The sequence below is a fragment of the Neodiprion pinetum genome, chromosome 1 (assembly GCF_021155775.2).
Source record: "Neodiprion pinetum isolate iyNeoPine1 chromosome 1, iyNeoPine1.2, whole genome shotgun sequence".
NCBI classification, from domain to species: Eukaryota; Metazoa; Arthropoda; class Insecta; order Hymenoptera; family Diprionidae; genus Neodiprion; species Neodiprion pinetum.
In genome coordinates this window covers 18,675,092-18,693,933 of record NC_060232.1, presented here as the reverse complement: position 1 = coordinate 18,693,933, position 18,842 = coordinate 18,675,092, and the positions used below count along the sequence as shown (strand labels likewise).

The 18,842-nt window shown below is 41.4% G+C and overlaps 1 protein-coding gene across 2 annotated transcripts in view; it reads left to right on the top strand.

Annotated features, from left to right (window-relative positions):
• Nucleotides 1-18,842, top strand: part of LOC138190738 (two pore potassium channel protein sup-9-like) — a 1,051,447-nt gene that overhangs the window by 674,952 nt on the left and 357,653 nt on the right. For both annotated transcript variants that reach the window (XM_069134932.1, XM_069134924.1), the window contains exons 5-6: nucleotides 5,897-6,038; nucleotides 6,136-6,637. In XM_069134932.1, the coding sequence (XP_068991033.1) occupies nucleotides 6,511-6,637 (127 nt within the window). In that variant the 5' untranslated portion in view covers nucleotides 5,897-6,038; nucleotides 6,136-6,510. The remainder of the gene's footprint in view (nucleotides 1-5,896; nucleotides 6,039-6,135; nucleotides 6,638-18,842) is intronic.

The window sequence follows — 18,842 nt, the reverse complement described above, 5'->3', positions numbered from 1 at the left end:
ATGGCAGAACAATTGGTGATTCCCCGGTTCAGCCCACTTTCGATAATCGTGGCACTTCAATAATTGACCTGGTTTGGGTTGACATCTCTGCGCTTCACCTGATAGTGGATCTAGAAGTCATTCTTGAACCATCTCTTTCGGACCATCGACCTGTCCGTCTAACCATTCATACCGAGACACTTGACCAACATCATGCCTGCGCTCCACAGGCCACTCCACACATAAAGAAAAAAATCGTCTGGTCTGAAGAAGCCAAACTGACATACCAGAACCACTTACTTAGTTTACAAGACCTCCCGGATGTCCAGAACGATCCAGCTGATACCACCTACAACTGGCTGCTAAGCTCTATACACTCTGCTGCTCAGAAGGCAGGACTAATAAAAGTTTCAAATTCAACCAGCAGTCAAAAAGCGTCCTGTACCCCATGGTTTGACAAAAGCTGCAAAGACGCTAAAAGAAATTTCCGGAAAGCACTTCGAAACTGCAAGAAAGGTCAATTCAATATTAGGGCGCGCCAAGAAGTGTCAAATTGCAAGAATATCTACAGAAACCTTTGCCAGGAAAAAAAGAAAGCCTACATTTTGAACATCAAGAATGCTTTTGCCAACGTGTCCGTCCCTTCCAATTTCTGGGCTGCGGTGAAAAAATTTAGCTTCAGAAAAGGAGCGCAATGCGAAATTCCGGTGAACACGTGGAATGCCTTTTACGCCACAATATACAAACCACGAATTGTCATTCCATTTCTCATTCTGCCGAAGATTGTCAACAACACTTTAGACGCCGAAATTTCTCTTACTGAGCTGGACGCTACACTCGCATCTCTCAAATCCGGCAAAGCCCCTGGCCCTGACCTTGTAATAAACGAGCTTTTAAAAGCACTAACTAGTCAACACAAAGAAATCCTCAGAAGCCCATTCAACAAGGTACTCGAGGAGGAGCACGTCCCCAGATCCTGGGCAATCACACAGATGACTATGATACACAAAAAGGGTGATAAGTCTGAACCATCTAACTACCGAGGCATAGCCCTTACCAACACAATCACTAAGATTTTTACAACTCTTCTAAAAAAAAGACTCGTCACGTGGGCAGAGCAAGAAAATCATCTTCCCGAGTGCCAGCTGGGATTCCGCAAAAACCGAGGTTGCACCGAAGCCATATTCTCCCTTATCAGCTCCATACAACTTCAATTCCGCCACAAAGATGGGAGAGAGATATTCGGCATCTTTGTAGACTTCCAAAGAGCGTTTGATTCGGTTTCTCACACACTTCTCTGGGAGAAGCTCCACCGAATGTCGCTGAGCAGTAAGTTCATCAACGCGACTAAATCGCTTTATGACCAAGCTACGCTGCAAGTAAAAGTAATGGAATCCAAATCAAACGCGTTCGAGGTCACCGAGGGTGTCTTGCAGGGGGAAGCTCTAAGTCCTGATCTATTCCTACTGTTTATAGCTGATATTGAACATTTGTTCAGATCCAAAGGTTACTACGGCCTCAGTATTAACGGACTAACTGACATCCTGATGCTTCTTTACGCCGACGACACGGTCATCTTTGCTCACTCACTAATAGATTTGCTACGAAAGCTCCGAGTGCTGGAAGAATACTGCGACGCAAATGGTCTCACCGTCAACAAATCGAAAACCAAGATTGTCACCTTCAAAGCTGCTGGGAGGACACGTGATTGCTTGTCGCAATACAGAATGTACAAGGGCTCATGCTTAGAGGTAGTCAAAGGTTACTCATACTTGGGTGTCAACATATCTTCGTCGACGAAGGGCCTTAGATCATTACAAACAGCTATCAACAAGGCTAAATGTGCCTCTGGAGCTGCTATGACCATACTGGCTAAAGCTAAATGTGACTCGTGGGAAGCCTACAATAAAATCTTCGAGAGCATAGTGGAGTCTGTTTTCCTGTATGCTTTCCCAGAATGGGGTCTTTGGTACCGCAATTCACTGGAGCCCGTTCAAACCTTTGTTTATAAAAAACTTTTTAACCTTCCACGAAACTCGGCCGACTGGGCTGTACGGCTAGAGTTTGGTCTTGTTCCAGTTGCATGGAAAGCGATGCTCCGTCTGTGGAGATGGCTAATCAAAACGCTCAAATCAAAAGACACCTGCCTGCACAAAATTTGCGTGGTTCACCTGTTCGAATTAGCCAAAAATACTACGACTACTTCTCCTTACAACTGGGCTACTCAAATAAGAGAATTTTTAACGGAATGTTAAGCTACTGACCTCTTTGATACGCTTGATCCGCTTATCTGGGAAGCAAGAACAGACAGCGTTTTCCAGCGGTATCGTGCAATTCTGTTACTCAGGGACACAATTGCTTCAAGAAGCTCCAGTTCACTCGAATTCCAGCTAGCCAGACCAGACCGATACACACCAGCCAAATACCTGCTGATAAAACTGCCTCTTTCAACTAAGCGCGCCCTTGCACAATTAAGACTTGCCAACATCTATAATTGCTTTCTAAATCTAAGCATGCTGGCTATTAAATTCTCGCCAAACAATCAATGCCCATTATGTAACCTACACGAAGCTGACAGCCTCCGCCACTTCCTGAGTATGTGCCCAATGTTCACGGCCTTAAGAGCATCTTATCTCCAAGACACCCTTCGAAAAACAGGAACCATCGACAAGCTACTAGCAACTACAAATGTCAAGGAAATATTTGCGATTGCTAACTACGTGGAATCGTGCATGAAACTGAGAGCCTGGGCTCTTAACCTGTGACACCATAGATCATAAAATATAAATCACTACACGTATACTCTACTGTTAATTCTGGTTGAACAAGCTGCTATCTAAGTAATAAGTTTTATTAGTTAATTATAAAAAAAAAAAAAAAACTATTCAAGTCAGTAATTAGTTAATTGTATATTCAGGCTGTTTTTGCCGCACTGATCAACTCCTCAAAACGAGAGAATTGACAGTTTGTTATATTATTTTTTACTCTACTTTATCTTATTTTACATTTTGCTGTCTTATTCTACACAACAACTGATGAACTATTTTGTATGAACTTATATTGTATTTCCCCCTTGCTAAAAACAGTTCTGTAACTGTTTAATGCAATAAATTAGAAAAAAAAAAAATATTATAAAATAAATAGTTATGAGTGCAATGATATCAGAATGCATATAACGGATATTTTATTTTGCAAAATTGACTCAAACATTGAGTCAATTATCGGTCTCGAGTATCGATTCAAATCAAAGTCATGGAATAAAACGAACGACTTCAAATTTTGAAGCTAAACTCGATCAACCATCATCATCGACACCAAGGAAGAAAATGATCACTGATCAAATATCCGCAACTTGTGATCGAGTAGGCTTTAGTAGCCGAAATGCTATGCAGATCATAGGAGCAGTCCTCCAAAACCTTGGACATGATGTAGCTCAGTATTCCATCAGCCACCTGACCATCCACAGAAAGCGTATAGAATATAGAGCAAAAATGGCTGCGCAATTGAAAAACAATTTCCACGCAGCGAATTTTCTAGTCCTGCATTGAAACGGAAAATTATTACTGAATATCGACGGCAATCGACAAGTCGATCGATTGCCTGTTGTCATTACGGGGCTTGATACTGAGCAATTGCTCGGTGTTCCTGGCTCTGGATAGAGGATCAGGGATAAACGCTTCAAAAGCAATCATTGAGTGTCTGAACGAATGGAATCTTATTTCTCGAGTAAAAGCTTTGTGTTTTGACACAACTAACTCAAATACAGGAAAAATTGACGTAATATCGATTGAAATTTGAAAGGACACAACTCAGTCATTGAGGGCAAAGAATGATTTCAATAATTAAAAAAATTCTATCATTGTATGCCAATAATAAAATTATATAAGACATGTTTTTACGGGAGATTTAATTTTCGATTTAAGATTCAAAAGACATAATTTATTTAAAAAAAAATTTTTATGGATTTTATCGCCTCTACTCATTTTACTCATGAAATGAGTATAATATTTTTATCACTAATTTCTTATAGGACTTGAAAATGGAACATGCAATTTACTGGAAGAAAATCTGAATAAAACATTCCTACACTTGGCCTGCCGTCACCACATCGCCGAAATTATTCTTAGAAATGTAGTAGAAACATATTGGAAATGGACATCCGGCCCAAATGTAGCAATTTTTCAGTGCTTTCAAAAAAAATGGGATAATTTTGATAAAATTCAGTATAAGACGGTAATGGATGACCAAACCGTGGCTGATATACTGAGAGAGACAAGAGAAAATATTCTAGAATTCATTTTTGAGCAATTTCAGGTAGTAATAGTAATAACAATTACTATTCATCTTCTAAACTATATTTTTATTTATAATCACAATATATATTATAGTTTTTTAACTCGTGGCAATTTCGTGCTGCTTTTCTTTACAGATTTCTCATCCTCGGAATGATTATCGAGAATTCTTAGAATTGTCATGCGTCTTCTTGGGTTCGAAACCACCTCAAGATATCAAGTTCAAAAAACCTGGCGCCAATCATCATGCTAGATGGCTCGCGAAGGCCATTTATTGCTAAAAAATATTGCTTTTCAGAGATTAATTTTTTTTTAAATTCGAAGAACTCTCGCATGTTGAAAGTTTGCGTCACATATGCATTTTCATCGTTAATTTCTACGTGAAAATATGGTTTTCTGCCCCTGATGGGAATAAAGCTCTTAACCACGATTTGCAATTGATGCAAAATTTAATCAAGTTTCAAACGATTAATTCTGATGTTTCGGTAGCAGCTCTAAAAAAAAACAAGGAGTATCTATGGTATCTAAATGAAGAGTTGGCAGCATTAGCGTTTTTCGATTCAACGGTTCCTATGGATGTGAAACAAAAGATGTTAATAGCCTTAAGGACACGTGAGAGTGCATCAAAGAATCAAAAGCGCATTGCCCTGAGTGATAGCGAGTGTCAAACACTGCCTGAAATTGACATAAGTCATTCCATCACTCAAAAGTCGAGGCGCTTATTTTCACAATGTGAATTACCCCATGATTTCCTGGATGAGCCTATCAAACAATGGGAATCTACCGAAAGCTTTCAAACGTGCTTAAGGGTTTTCTCACAAATGAAAGTGGTAAATGATTCAGCTGAACATGGAGTAGCCCCTAGCGAGGAATATAATAATTTGTTGACTAAAAATGAGGAACAAAAACAATATTTTTTCCAAATAGTTGAAGACCATAGAAAAAATACCCCAATTGCAATAAGTCTAATTTTTTCAGCCAAAAATGACTATCGTAACAGCGTATCAATGAATGTATTCATTGAAGATTATTGACGATAATAAAAAATTCATTTTTACGGAGATTCTTGTATTTTTTTTTTGTTTTTTGCATTTATCGATGTATATATCGACCGATAATGGATGCCGCGGTCATCAAGATCGTTTTTTCTAGTATATTCAGTATTTATACATAAGTTGGGAATATATTCATCATTTTAGGACAAGAAAAATGTTTGTTCCATCCATGCAAATTGATTATTTACGTATTAACGAAATAAAAAAAGACAAAAGTCCGATGAGACATCTCTAAAGCTTGAAGGACCGGCCCCTCCTTTCGCAAGGATTATTTTTTGATGTCCAAGTATAGTGTAAGATTGTGTAAAGCAAACAAAAAAATTATCGATTTATTTTGAAACAGTCTAATATACACCTAATTAGCTTTCGCCTTCTGTATTTTTACTATTCAACCATCTAAAATTTCTTACTTTGCTGTTCTATTGAAGAAAGTATTATTTCTATTGTTACTGTTGACATTAACTTCTGGCGTAAATTATTTCATCAATTACCTAACAACTTCACAATTCCTATAAGTAGATTTTTGTAATTATTATAATATTGTTTGAAATATATGTTAAATTGTTTCAGCCGCTACAACGCCAAAGCTGACCTGTATTAAAAGAAGGAATGGAGAAGACATGGCTGTGGGAGCAGCGAAGGCACTGCTATATTACTCTGCTCAATCTTTTGCCATTCTCAGAAGAGGATCAATTGAGCTCGTGGACTGCAGGTGAAATTTTCCTATGATCAAAATGTGTATAATTTTGCTTTAGGTTCAATCGTAGAAATTGAAAATTCGAATGACAGCTTGCCTGATCACGTTTCAGATGAAACGGGGTCGTTATTTCAAAGTTTTTGTAGTAAAAACATTTCGAAAATCAACCATCAGAGAAGACTGTAACATCAGATATCAAATCTCGGTGGGTTAATACGACCAAACTAGAGAACTAGCGTGTAGAGGTCAGAAAAGAGACATAGTTAGAGAGAAACGAGAACGGAAAAAGGAAGAAGGAGCCGAAGTGCAGGAAATACGGGCAGGCATTGTGAGGGCGGTTCGTGCGATTATCGAACGGTTCTTACATGAAGATTATCTTGGAAACGTACAGCATGGGCCCGGCACCCTACAGTTAACTCCCTTGAGCGATGCAAGTAGTTAGGGCTAAGGCCTTGGCCGTACTGGTGAGCATGTGGCTCACTAGAGAATGAAGAAGCAAAACGTCCGGACCTTATCGTTGATCGTCTGCACGTTCACCTACCTCCTTATTGGCGCCGCAGTCTTCGACGCCCTAGAATCCGAAACCGAAAAGCGACGCTGGGAAGCTTTGGATGGTAAGTTTATAGCAAATTACCTTCATTCTGTGACCGCTATTATTGGATACCCGTGTCGATTTAAGAGAAAGCTGCTGGTTTAGTACTTGCATAGCTATCTATTTCATTTTTATACTGTTATGGCTCTTCTATTTCGCATATACACCTAGTAATTGCTATTTTATGTAATGCCATTCTAACCTACCTCGTTATATCCATTCACTGTTCTGTCCAACTCTACTATCTACGTACTATATATTTCAACCTCGCAAAACTGGTTTAAGTGGTAGCAAAGATATTCGGAAATTATCATAGCCAATTTTAATCTGTATTCACACAGCATCTCGGAAACCGATAAACAAATCTTTCTAGCGCCCCCGTTCCCATAATAGTATAGCCATGAGAGTTCTGGATACAGATTCTTACTACTGACACTTACCGACATCTTACCCAGACTCAAGCCCTTCACGACAATGACGTTACCGTGTTCAGACCCTGTTGTACCGACCCAAAGGTCAAAATCACGCTACCTTGCAAACAATTTAATTTACCGAAGGCCAAAACCACGCTGTCTTATCAACAATTTCATTAATCAACGATAAAAATCACGCTGCCTCACAAATAATCTCGCTGTCATTTCCCCTACCGACGGCCCAGGTATAGCCGAAACACAAACCCTTCTGTTCCCTGTGCGATCATTGTATTGACTTCAAGAATGTTCTGGTTAACCTTTAGCGGCTTTCGGTGCATTATCAATCACCCTACATTCCACAATAAATCGTTCCAAGAATTGTTTTCGTAAAACCGGATGCTGGTGTCTTATAAATTACGTGACATTCTTTCCCATAACTTATAATTCCAAGAGCTGCTTGTGAGTCCAAATTCCAATGTGATGCCAACCATATAATACTCCACAGTTAGTAGTTCCAAGAATTGTTTTCGTTAACCTGGATGCCTGTGAGATATCAACCACTCCACATTCTTTTCCCACGATAACAATCACGTGACATTCTTTTCCCTCAAAAAGTTTCAAATGCATGTGGTGTGGACGTTGTGAAAGTCAGAACTAAATATTTCATCGTCTGTCTGAGGCTGTTCTTCCTGCACGTCAAGAGTACTTCCCAACAACATGAATTGAAGAAGCGGCTAGAATTGTTCATCAAGAATATTGACGAAGTGAAACATCAGCTGCGAATCAAATCTGTATTGAATCAACTCACAAGAAAATTTAACCAAATACGTATTAACAGAAAGAATCATAAATTTCTCGAAATTGAACGAGGTGGCATGGCTGGAGGCATTTCTTCGTTTGAAAAAGCTTGCGGACCTTGAAACCTACTTTGACTACCGAGTGAGCGGAATTCGTCGAGTTAATACGAGATTTGCGGATGAAATAGTTATGGATTCGACTGACGAAAGCCCTCTAAGAAAAAGATTAAGATCTGTTCCAGAAGATAATGACAGCTGGTAACGAGACTTGATTACGTCTGCGCTGTCTGTGTGGACCATACAATCAACTTGAATTCGTTCACGTGTAATTTGAGTGTCACATACAAATTTTGCATCGTACAATGTACTTAACAATAACACTGTTGAATATAGACTAAAAAGATTGAAATCATATATAATTGTGAATTAACGCTAAGCCGTCATATCCACTCTTATATCAATATATATCAGTAAATTAGCAACGCGATCGGTGTACAGTGCGATCAACTCATGTTCTACTTTACAAAATGAAAATTCAACTTTAAATTAAATTTTAACTCTTAAAATGTGTTACTCTGAACACCAGTGAACAAAGCTAAGGGTGTCACGTGAACTCTACGATGAGGTTTTAGCGGACTCACAATCAGTCAAGGATAGAGTGCAAGGTCGACCAACATCTAAGTTGACGTACGGTTAAAGCCTCGGGACCTCCGGAGTCGGGTTACTATCGCTCTTGGAATGCAAAACATAATTTCGTTCGAGTATAGCTTGGTCAAAGATGGGAAACACAGTTGAGCTTGGTATTACAGAGTTCTATAAACTATTCCAACATACGTAATAGAGTTCGTCGCTGAGGCACATTGGAGACTATGGATCCATATATATGGCATGTTTAAGTGTGTATAATACACGACCGTCGTTAATTTTTTAATTCACCAAAAACATGTTCGAATTCACTTCTCTAGCATTTTTTCTCGCTAATAATTAATATGACTTCTTCATCTAATATTACGAACGGCCGGGTCCGTTCTGATTAGGCTAAAATAAGTCGTGTATTATACACACTTAAACATGCCATATATGTATTGTAACGTGGCATTTTTTTGATGCCCGTTACAAGGTGCTCCCTGAACCCTGGGCGGTAGCAATAGTTAGGGGTTTCAATGATCGGGTCGCGAAGTCGTTTTAAAAGAGCACCCGAACTGGAATCACGCATCCCAGCTTCCGAGCGCGGACACAGTAGCAAATCGTGATCGAGATATTGTAGGCTTTTGTTTTCTTTTTATTTTTTTTTTTCGATTATACCGGCCCCAGGCCAGCGGCCAACTACGACGTCAAGGATAGTTCGGCGTGGCGGAATAGCGACGATCTCGCGGGAAGGATGTCGAGGCTGCGGAGGGAGAGCCAACGCTGATCCCTGCAGCGCGGGAATCCAACGTGGAAGCGATTCCGCTGGCAGCCGGCGCGCCGCAGCTTCCCCCGCTCACCCCGCCGACACCGGATTAACGCAGCCTCGAGAAGCCCGGGACACCATAGAGCTGCGCAGAAGACGACATCGCGATCTAGTTTCAAGTTCTGCGCTGTGAAGCGACGACAGCTGCGCGCAAAGTTGCGCAATCTCCGAAATCGATGACGGATCGATTGTTATGCATTCTTGAGAATATGACATCATGAAGGAAATAGCATAGCGAGATCGGCGTTGCGGTGGATAGTCAATTCTGAGATCACTCTAGTTCTGGCGATCAATCGAGGTAGTTGGAGCTTAATGAAGCCAAGTTAGATTTGCGGTGCCGTTGGTATTAAGTTTTACTTAGTTGCGAAGGATGATGGAAACAACTAAGAACGACGGGGTGGGGGAATTCGTCAACTGGATGTGAACGGTAAGCGCTGTTAATATTCTCGCGAAAGAATTTCGAGAGTCAGTTAATAAAGAATTGCGAATTATTCTTTCTCTTGTTTTGTATTATCGCTGTCGTGAAGTATATTATTTTATTTTATTTTAATTTTGTCGAATAACGTTTTGATGTTGAGTGTTTCGCTCTCTCTCCCCAAAAATTACCCTTCCCCTCTCCGAGGTACTGAGCTACCGAGTTAATTGCCGAGGTATAGCGCATTAACGATTTCCAGGCGTGTTAATCACGCCAGGCGCCCAACATAATTTCAAGATATTGTTTTAGGTCCAGGTTACATTGCGGGACGCCGAATTATTGTTCACGCGGTAAGTTCTCGGTCATCTTCTCCGAGTGATCGAGGTACGGAAAGATACACGTTACAGTACTGTGACGGAACGCCTCGTCGGCGTGCCGGCACCTGACGGTCAACCCGAGCTCCCAATATTATGCTTACCGATGACAAGCCCAAAACTTGCGACACACTCGGTAAACCCCACCACGTACCAATAAACCAACCAAACCAGGCGATTTACCATGCTCTCTCTTCAAGGGGCACGGCCAATCACTATTCCCAAAATCTGCGAAACTGGACGACTAGCAGGTATAAAAGTCGAGCACAAATGTGGCTCGACATCTATTTATCCACTTATCATCTATCGAATAACATAGGCCGAGTAGATCACTAATTCGTCCGACTCAGGACACATCCGCACGTCTGTTTGGCGGAGCACCACATCTCAACGAGGAACCAGCAGTCGACACAACTCACGATCCCAAGACGTGGACTCGTCACTGCGAGAATCCTCGAACACCACTCTCAATCGAAGGAGGGTATTCAACGTGTTTAACGAATGTCGTCTCTTTTAATAAAAGCTCCTCAGGTACTAGGAAGCCGTATCTGAACTAAGCCCAGCATTGCGTTTGACGTCTAAACTCAGATACGGTGATCGTCGCAGAATCCTCTGACCCATAGGTAGGACCCCTGAACCTATAAAGAGCCTCCTGCACTGCGACAGGATGTCTTGATATGGGCGAAGGCATAATTGCGTAGAATTCCCGTCCTTCTGACCACCACGCTACCACATGAACAATATTCTGTCTTGCGGTCTGCAAAATAAATCAACGTCAATACCAAATAATAACTTGTCAATGACGATTTCCCATCGTCATACACCGTCCTTCTGACCACCATGCTATCACGTCAATAATATTTTGTCTTGCCGTGTGCGAAACGAATCATTATCAAACCAAAGAAGAAAAACCAATTCCTTCCGACCTCTCAACAATATTTCTTAACATTATAAGAAAATCAAATTCACGACATTCTTTCCCGTCAGAAACCCCACTTCTTGGGGATATAACATAATCAATACTCAAAGATTACCTCTTAGAAAATAAATTTCTCCCCTCACGAGTAAATCGCTCATTGCGATTATTCTGTGTCTTGCTTCACAACCACACAACAAGTTTGACCCTCAACCGTTTATAAGGCCTGTGATGATGGGTTTATTCCACTCGTGCCATTGCACATGAAAGTGATGAAACAACTTCTGAGGCTTTCTCGAAAACCAATTTAAAACGATCAAACTCTAGCAACCTCTTCCGGGAGCTCACCAAAGAATTAACAAGTAATTATTTTCCACCTTCCTTCCGTGTCCAGAGACCGAATCCTGCCGTTCCGATCACGAGACAGGAAATTCCTAAAACTATTACGATATTCGAGTATGTGCGAAACCACCGCGCTACCTTTCATATTACTTATAAAATCCCCGCGGTATTCCGCGGATAAATAAACTCGAATCGTTTCATTGGCGACCGTAAAAAGGACGCGAAACATTTCATTGACGACCGTGACAAAACTCGAATCGTTTCAGTATATAGATACATAGTCTCCAATGTGCATCAGCGACGAACTTTATCACGTATACAAATTCACGGCACACGCAACAAATAAATTCGAATATGGTGACGAGAGAAATTAAAGACATTGTAGTCAGGGCGGCTAGGTGGTCTAGTGAAGTAAGTCTCCAGCAAAGCATCCCTAGATACAAGGTTCGATTCCTGGCTCCGTCGTTAATTTTTCAATTCGCCAAAAACATGTTCGAATTCACTTCTGTTCCAATAAACTAGCTAATTTTTATTATTCTACCAAGGTTCAAACAGGTGGGTTCAAATGATAAAAATAATAACAACAACAACAACAACATCAATAATAACGAAATAATAACGAAATACGTTTTTTAACGTGGTATTTTTGATGCCCGTTACAAGGGGCTCCTTGAACCCGGGGCGGAACCAAAATTTAGGAATTTTCGAAATTGAGTCGCGAAGGTTTTGCGAAAGAGCGCCAGGACTAGAGTCACGCATCCGAAACTATGAGAAGGAACACCTTAGCGAATAGCGTAAGATATTTCAGGTTTTTATTTTTTTTTTTATTTTTTGAGCTACAACGACATCAGGCAAGAAGTCGGCACGGAATTCGAGGAAATTGCCGAGTAGCGGACTAGCGACAATTGCGAAGGAAGGATGTCGAGGCTGCGGAAGGGGAGCCGACGCAGATCCCCGCACCGCGGGAATCCAAGGTGGACGTGATTCCCGCTGGTGGCCGGCGCGCCGCAGCCTCTCCCCCTTCTCCCCGCCGACAATTGACTAGCGAACTTGCGACGGACCACCTAGCGACGAGGGAGCACCACGCTCACCGCCAAGATGTCATGGAGCTGCGCGAAGGACGAGATTGCGATCTAGCTTCAAGTTCTGCGCAGCGATGCTATTGAAGGTGCGCGTCGAGTTGCGCAATCGACGAAATCGATGACGGATCGATTATTGCGTATTGTTGTGGGTATGACGTCACTTATGGGATGGCGTATCGAGATCCGTGTTGCGGCGGGTCGTAGGTTTTTGAAAGCACTCTAGTCCTGGCGGTCGTGATAAGTAGTCACGTTTTGGGGAGTTTCGCGAAGTAATGGAGTCGCCCAAAAATCGCGATGGGAATAGAAAGGGGGTTGCAAGGATGTAGAAGGTAAGCGCTGCTTCTATCCCCGCGATTGAATTTCAAGCATAATTACGAAAAGGCTTACCGAGTAACGGATAGCCGTTTTGAATTTGCGTTATAAAAAAAATACTCGAAATTCTTTTGCCGATTCTATTGCTTGATGACCGTAGCCTGAGTAGGCGTGTTAGAGTAGAGTAAATTTTGAGTTCTTGAGAAAGTTGAGTAGAGTCACGGGTTTTAGTTGAGTCGCTCTCGTTTTCGAAATTAAGTACAGCCGAATTCCGCTGTGCCCAATTGGAGTGCTCGGATTAGCGAATAACGTTTCCGAGGATTTTGAGAAGGTTTGATTTCGGATGTGTTACGATAGCGAATGGTTGAGGTTACGTTTAGTTGCGCCTGCGCTCAGTTCCGTATCCGTTTACTTAAGATGAATTTAATTGAGTTGTGTTACCATGAGATTGTGTTTAGTTAAAGTTACATTTAGTGGTGCTTGCGCTTAGTTAAGTTGCCGTTTATTCAAGATAGTGTTTAGTCGAGTTGAGGTGATGTATAGTCGAAATTGCGGTTGCGTTGAGCAGCGGTTGAGACGAGAAGTTCGAGTATTGAGTTTTGGTCGCGTCTGAAATATAGTGGCGTTGCGGATTTGTTTAGTTGAAATAAGCTTTAGGTTAAGTTATGTTGTCACGTTTAGATCTAAGGCAGCTCGCGGTAGCGTCGAAACTCCGAGTCGGGTGAGATCTCGGGTGAGATTGAGGACGCCGTCTGTTTGGTAGCCCGACGGCACACCGTCGAGAAAGTAGTTTTAGTTTCGGTTTCGAGCAATTATCGCTGTGGAGAAGAAATGGCGACTTTCCAAATTGATAATAGCGTATGGAGATTTTGTGATTGTTGAGTGACATTTTAGTTAGGGAGCCGCAAGCTCAGTAGAGTAAGGAATAGTGTAGGTTACGTGTAATTTTCTGATTATTTTTAGAATCGCGACGAGCGACTTTTGGATTATTTTTTTTTGTTGTTTTTGTATCACCGCTATTGTGAAATATAAGATTTTATTTCACTTCTTTTGTTAAGTACCGTGTGGTTTTCGAGTGTCTCTCTCTTTCTCTCCAAAAATTACCCCTCCCCTTTCGCGGTACTGAGCTACCGAGCGTAGTCCCGAGGTATAGCGCATTACTGATTTCGAGACGTGTTGATCACGCCAGGCGCCCAACAAAACTTCGCGATATTGTTTTTAGATCCAGGGTACATCGTGTACGCTAAATTATTGTGCACGCGGTATTGTGCACTCGGTCATTTTCTCCGAGTGACCTAGGAGCGGGAAAAATCCACGTCACAGCTTAAAGAGGTAAAATTTTTCAATAATAATCTGTTTCTAATTATGGTTATTTAACGATTCTATTTCGTGATTTTAAAATTCAAAGCGTGAAACAGGATTGCCATCGTTCTTGTACAACATTGAGTTTTGTAGCTTAGGTGCACGACGACATGAATTTTTTTCAATATTCTACTTCACGAACATAAATGTTTGATTTATCATCATATCTTGTGAGAATTCATAAGTTGTCGAACGCCAAGACAGCATGACGTTGGAAAACTTTTGCATCCAGTCGCTTAATAATTTGTACTACTTCTGATATTGAGATATTGTTTAATCTATTGCGGAGATCCTGATCAATGTATAGTCGTCACGACTTTGGATAATTAGGTTCAAGTGATGGAGCTGCATCACCCAGGCGAGGTTCGTCAGCTTCTGTGTTGATAATCATAGCCTGAAATAGAAACTCGGGGTTGGATTCATTCGATAAATTTTAGAGGTGGAATTTCAAGGAGAGATTCGTTTCACCACGACAAACATCAAAAACTAGAACGAAGTGTTGAAATGAAGAAGAAAATTTATTTGAAGGTTTCAAAATAGCTGAAAATGTTCAATATTTTCTTACCGAAGCAAAGTAAACTAGTACAATGAACTGAATAGATTTCGGAATGTTGAAACCAGTAGCAACGCAACACAACTACTTAGCGTTTTACACTTGGTGTTGGATGCACAATGACCACTTCTCGATTTGTCGATTCACTCGTCACTTTCTGGTTGCTCCAGTTTAACTGATAGTTAGTATATCCAATAATCAGTACGCTATTTTCTATGATATGTATGTCTGGTTTCAAAAGGTTTACTGCAATAAAGAAGCTGAACTTTTGCTATTGAAGCGTGAATTCATGAACCAAGCTGCTGTCATCGTTATCGATTGCTCTAAACAGAATGAATCGTAGAAAACCGGACCGTTGGATATTTGATTGGAATTTGAAGCGATCGTGGAATCCCTGCGAACACTGTAGACTATTGCATGATCTTGCACGATCGCATTGTTGAGTACAGTCCGATTAGTGGCACAGTGAAGAAATTAGTGTAAATGAATTTTGGAATAAGATGTTCAATTATTAATGCGTAATTATAGAAAATACGAATAGGGTTATTTGTTCAATTTAAAATAGGATGATGTATTATTATCATTGCGTATAAGCTGAAAACAGAATGCAATTGCTGATAAATAAAGAAATCTATTTAAAACTACAACCGCTACTTTGAAATGTTCTATTTCACAAACTACCACTTCCACCTAATGAAAAATAGTCATCTTGCAGCGGACATTGGAAACAAAGCAGAGTCGATCGATAGAACAACGATTGATCAATAAAGGGGGCGCTACATGTGACAAAACCTGCGGCAACACTTCTGCCAGTAACACCAACTGTCGCTAAGGCTGGAGGTAACACCGTCTTGCAGTGGATACTGGGCGCATAACAGACCTGATTCTTGAAACAGCGACTGGCGGCGCCATCTATGTTTATGCTCTTATCGGTAACACTTCCGTCAGTAAAATGTCTGCCATCTAACGGAAAATGTTCGAAATGCCTGCTCATCTAACGACAAAAACTCAAAGAATGGTTGCTCATCCGACGACAACAAAACCTCATTATCGCATTGTCTGTCCGTACAATGTAGCAAGCATGCAGGTGGCGTTATCTATGATAACGCTTCTGTCGGTAACACTACCGTAAGTTACGCTTACCCCTCGCGGGGTAACATACCAACTGTTAGTAAGGCAGGGATCGAGGCTGACCCTGTCAGTACACCGCCATTGTGTCCCAAAACTTTCGTATTGTATCTACTAAGTATCCCGTCGTTTTGCCACACCACTACTACGTAATCCTGCCTTGCCATCTTATCCGCCATTTCGCCCCTATCATATTGTTGTTTGCACAGATTAGTTCAGGTTTAGTAACACGTTAAGTGCTCCATCATCTTCTCCGCCATTTTACCCCGCCATCTTTTTGTTTGCGTTGGTTACATTCATAGCTATATAAGAATAGACCACGTGACTGGGCTGGGAAGTCGATAGTGGGATAGAAAGAGCAAATTGTGTAGTGCATTGCTGTCTTCGTCTAGTCGCGCAAGCGCGGAGCACACGTACACTACTGCGAGATATAGAGGATAGAAGTGCGATATGCGGCTTTCTCTTTCTCTTGCGCTATCGCATTTAGCAACGAGCAGCCTCCGTACTTCCACGGTTTATTCTTATATGCCTATGTCGGTAACACACTAATATCCCGCAATCTCGTCCGCCATTTTGCAGTTTTGGTTAGGATAGGTTGGGTCAGATAAGCTTAGGTTGGTAACACACTGATTTCAGGCAAGGCGCGTTCTGAAGCCCCCGCTCGGTCAGTAAAACAGCAGAATCCTACCTGTATTGATGAAGCCATATTTGTCGGGCTATAGAGAGTAAAAGGGGGTAGAGGGAACGTCTAGTCACGTGACTAGCTCGAGACGCCAGAGCATTAGGCAAAGTAGCGAGAGAAAACGGCAGTTGATAACGAGAGAAAGAAGTAATCGGTCGGCCGACGAGCGAGACCGTGGAAGTAAAATATTTGTAAGAGTAAAGTAACGCGAGAATTCATATTACGTCGTATTGTGAAATTATAAGTCAATACTTTGTAGGTCTGTAATAATAAGCCTCCCTCAATTTATATAAATAAAGATTGAAATATTATTTTGTTTAAAACTTCAGAAGTGGGATTACCGCGTTCCTTATAGTTAAAAAATTAACAAAAAAAAAAAAAACGTTTATGAAACGATTCGCGGCGCCTCGTGATCGCGATTTTGTCGGTGTGATCTCAAAAGATGGCCCATGATTGACAAAGAGGAATTTGAGCAGCTTGCGGCGGAGGAAATTCGGAAAATGACCACGGATCGAACACCGTCATGGAGTCGTGGGAGAGGACAACGAGTGCCAGGTCCACCAGGAACTTGGGCTCTCGACGACGAGATCGCTAGAGCGCAAAATGGCGGCAGAGAAAACGCGACCGTTACCGGTCCTCCTCCGGAATTCGCGCCAAATAATCAGTTATTACGCACGCAGTCGCGTAATGATATCGGTGCGCAAGAGCCTCCATTTCAAAACGTCAATGATGTGCGAGCGGACGATTCGGGTTCGTCGGGACAGCCTCGAAATCCCCCACCGGGTCAGTCGACGCCGGCAGCGAACGCGTCTCTAGTCAACGCGGTTCGAGATATATTAGCAAATCAAAACAGAGAAGAAGCCATGTGTCATGCAAATATTGCGCAACGATTATATATGTATTTATATGTTTATTCAAACAGAGAATTGAATAATAATTGATAACAACAAATGGTAAGAGGAAGCGTTAACGTTATATTATATTAAATTAGACGTGCGTTACGCCTGGAAGCAGCATTGAGACTGCTCACACGGCCTCTCGCCGGGCTCGGCGACAGTGCATATGAAGTGCATAATCGCGTAATTTGAGCACTGCTGCCGATAAGAAAGCCAAGCGCATAAGGCGGGCTACGCTGCATGATAAATTTTGTACTCATCTAAATGATCCCCGGCATGTTCCTACGAGAGGATATAAACTGTTACATTTCATTAGAAATGTTCCAGCTCCATCACATCCCCCGACGAAGACAAAGGCGCAACTCTGCGGCTTCTGATTTCTCGTAGGATTCCTTCGTTACGTTTAGCCTGTGTCTCAATCCTGCGTTTTAATTTCCGTCGTTCTACTACTTCCAAAGCAGAGGGATTCCTTTGGCAACAATGTCCGGCGAACGCCGAAATATAGGTGGGTATATTAAATTTCCACAGCAAGAGTAGAATAGACAAGACGGATATCGTTCCAGAAACGGCAGCTATTGATGGGATCCCTATACCTTTGAAGTTAGCCCATGTATTGTTGACCCGAAGGGTCGCTTCGTTATTCGCGAGGACACTCTCAAGGTCTAAAATGGCTTGTCCTTGATCCTTGAGGGTATCCAAGTTAATCACGTGATGCAAAACAATTTCCCGGCCTGTTACAAATTTGTTTAGCGGGGAAATGGTATCTGCATGTATTTCTGTTAATTGAGAAGTCATATGTTCTACGATTAATTTGACTCGCGTTTTCAAAGTTTGAAGTTCGCAGCTCTGATTCGTGGTTATCAGGGATGGCTTGGTGATTTGAATAATAAAAGTCTGCATTGAAGCGCATGTTATGGTTACCTCAATTGGCTTCGAAGGTAAGATTATTTGCGATCCCTGCATTCTTATGTAAGCAATATCTGTGACGAGAAAACGACTCAGAGTGCATCCTCGTGGTATGGGATCAGTTATTTTCTCACAAAGTTCAATAGTATCGTTGCGATGTCCCACATCGCGGTAATCACCAATGAAATAATCGGTTATCTGTTTCAGTTGAGAAAATGTGACTTCTCTCATAAAATTCTTACGTACTAATTTCAAAGCATATGTTGGGTTAAGCGTTACATAAGTGTGATTTATTCTTACGGGTACCGGGGTATTCTGAATTATTTCCTTTTCTAAGTAAGGCACTGTGAGTATATAGATAAGTTTGCCTTTATCTGTGGTTATAGTTAAATCACTTATTTTAATAAACTTCTCGTAATTTTCCTCTTTAATAGGTATTAGTGTCTTTTTGTCATTGGCGTCAAAAGCTTGAAGAGCTGTCATAAGCTCCTTTGGAGTAAAAAGGGTGTTATCGATGATACCATGCCTTCCTAATTGCACGGCAGTCATTACCAGGTCGATTAGTCTTTGCAGTTCCTTAATTTCAAATAAACTTA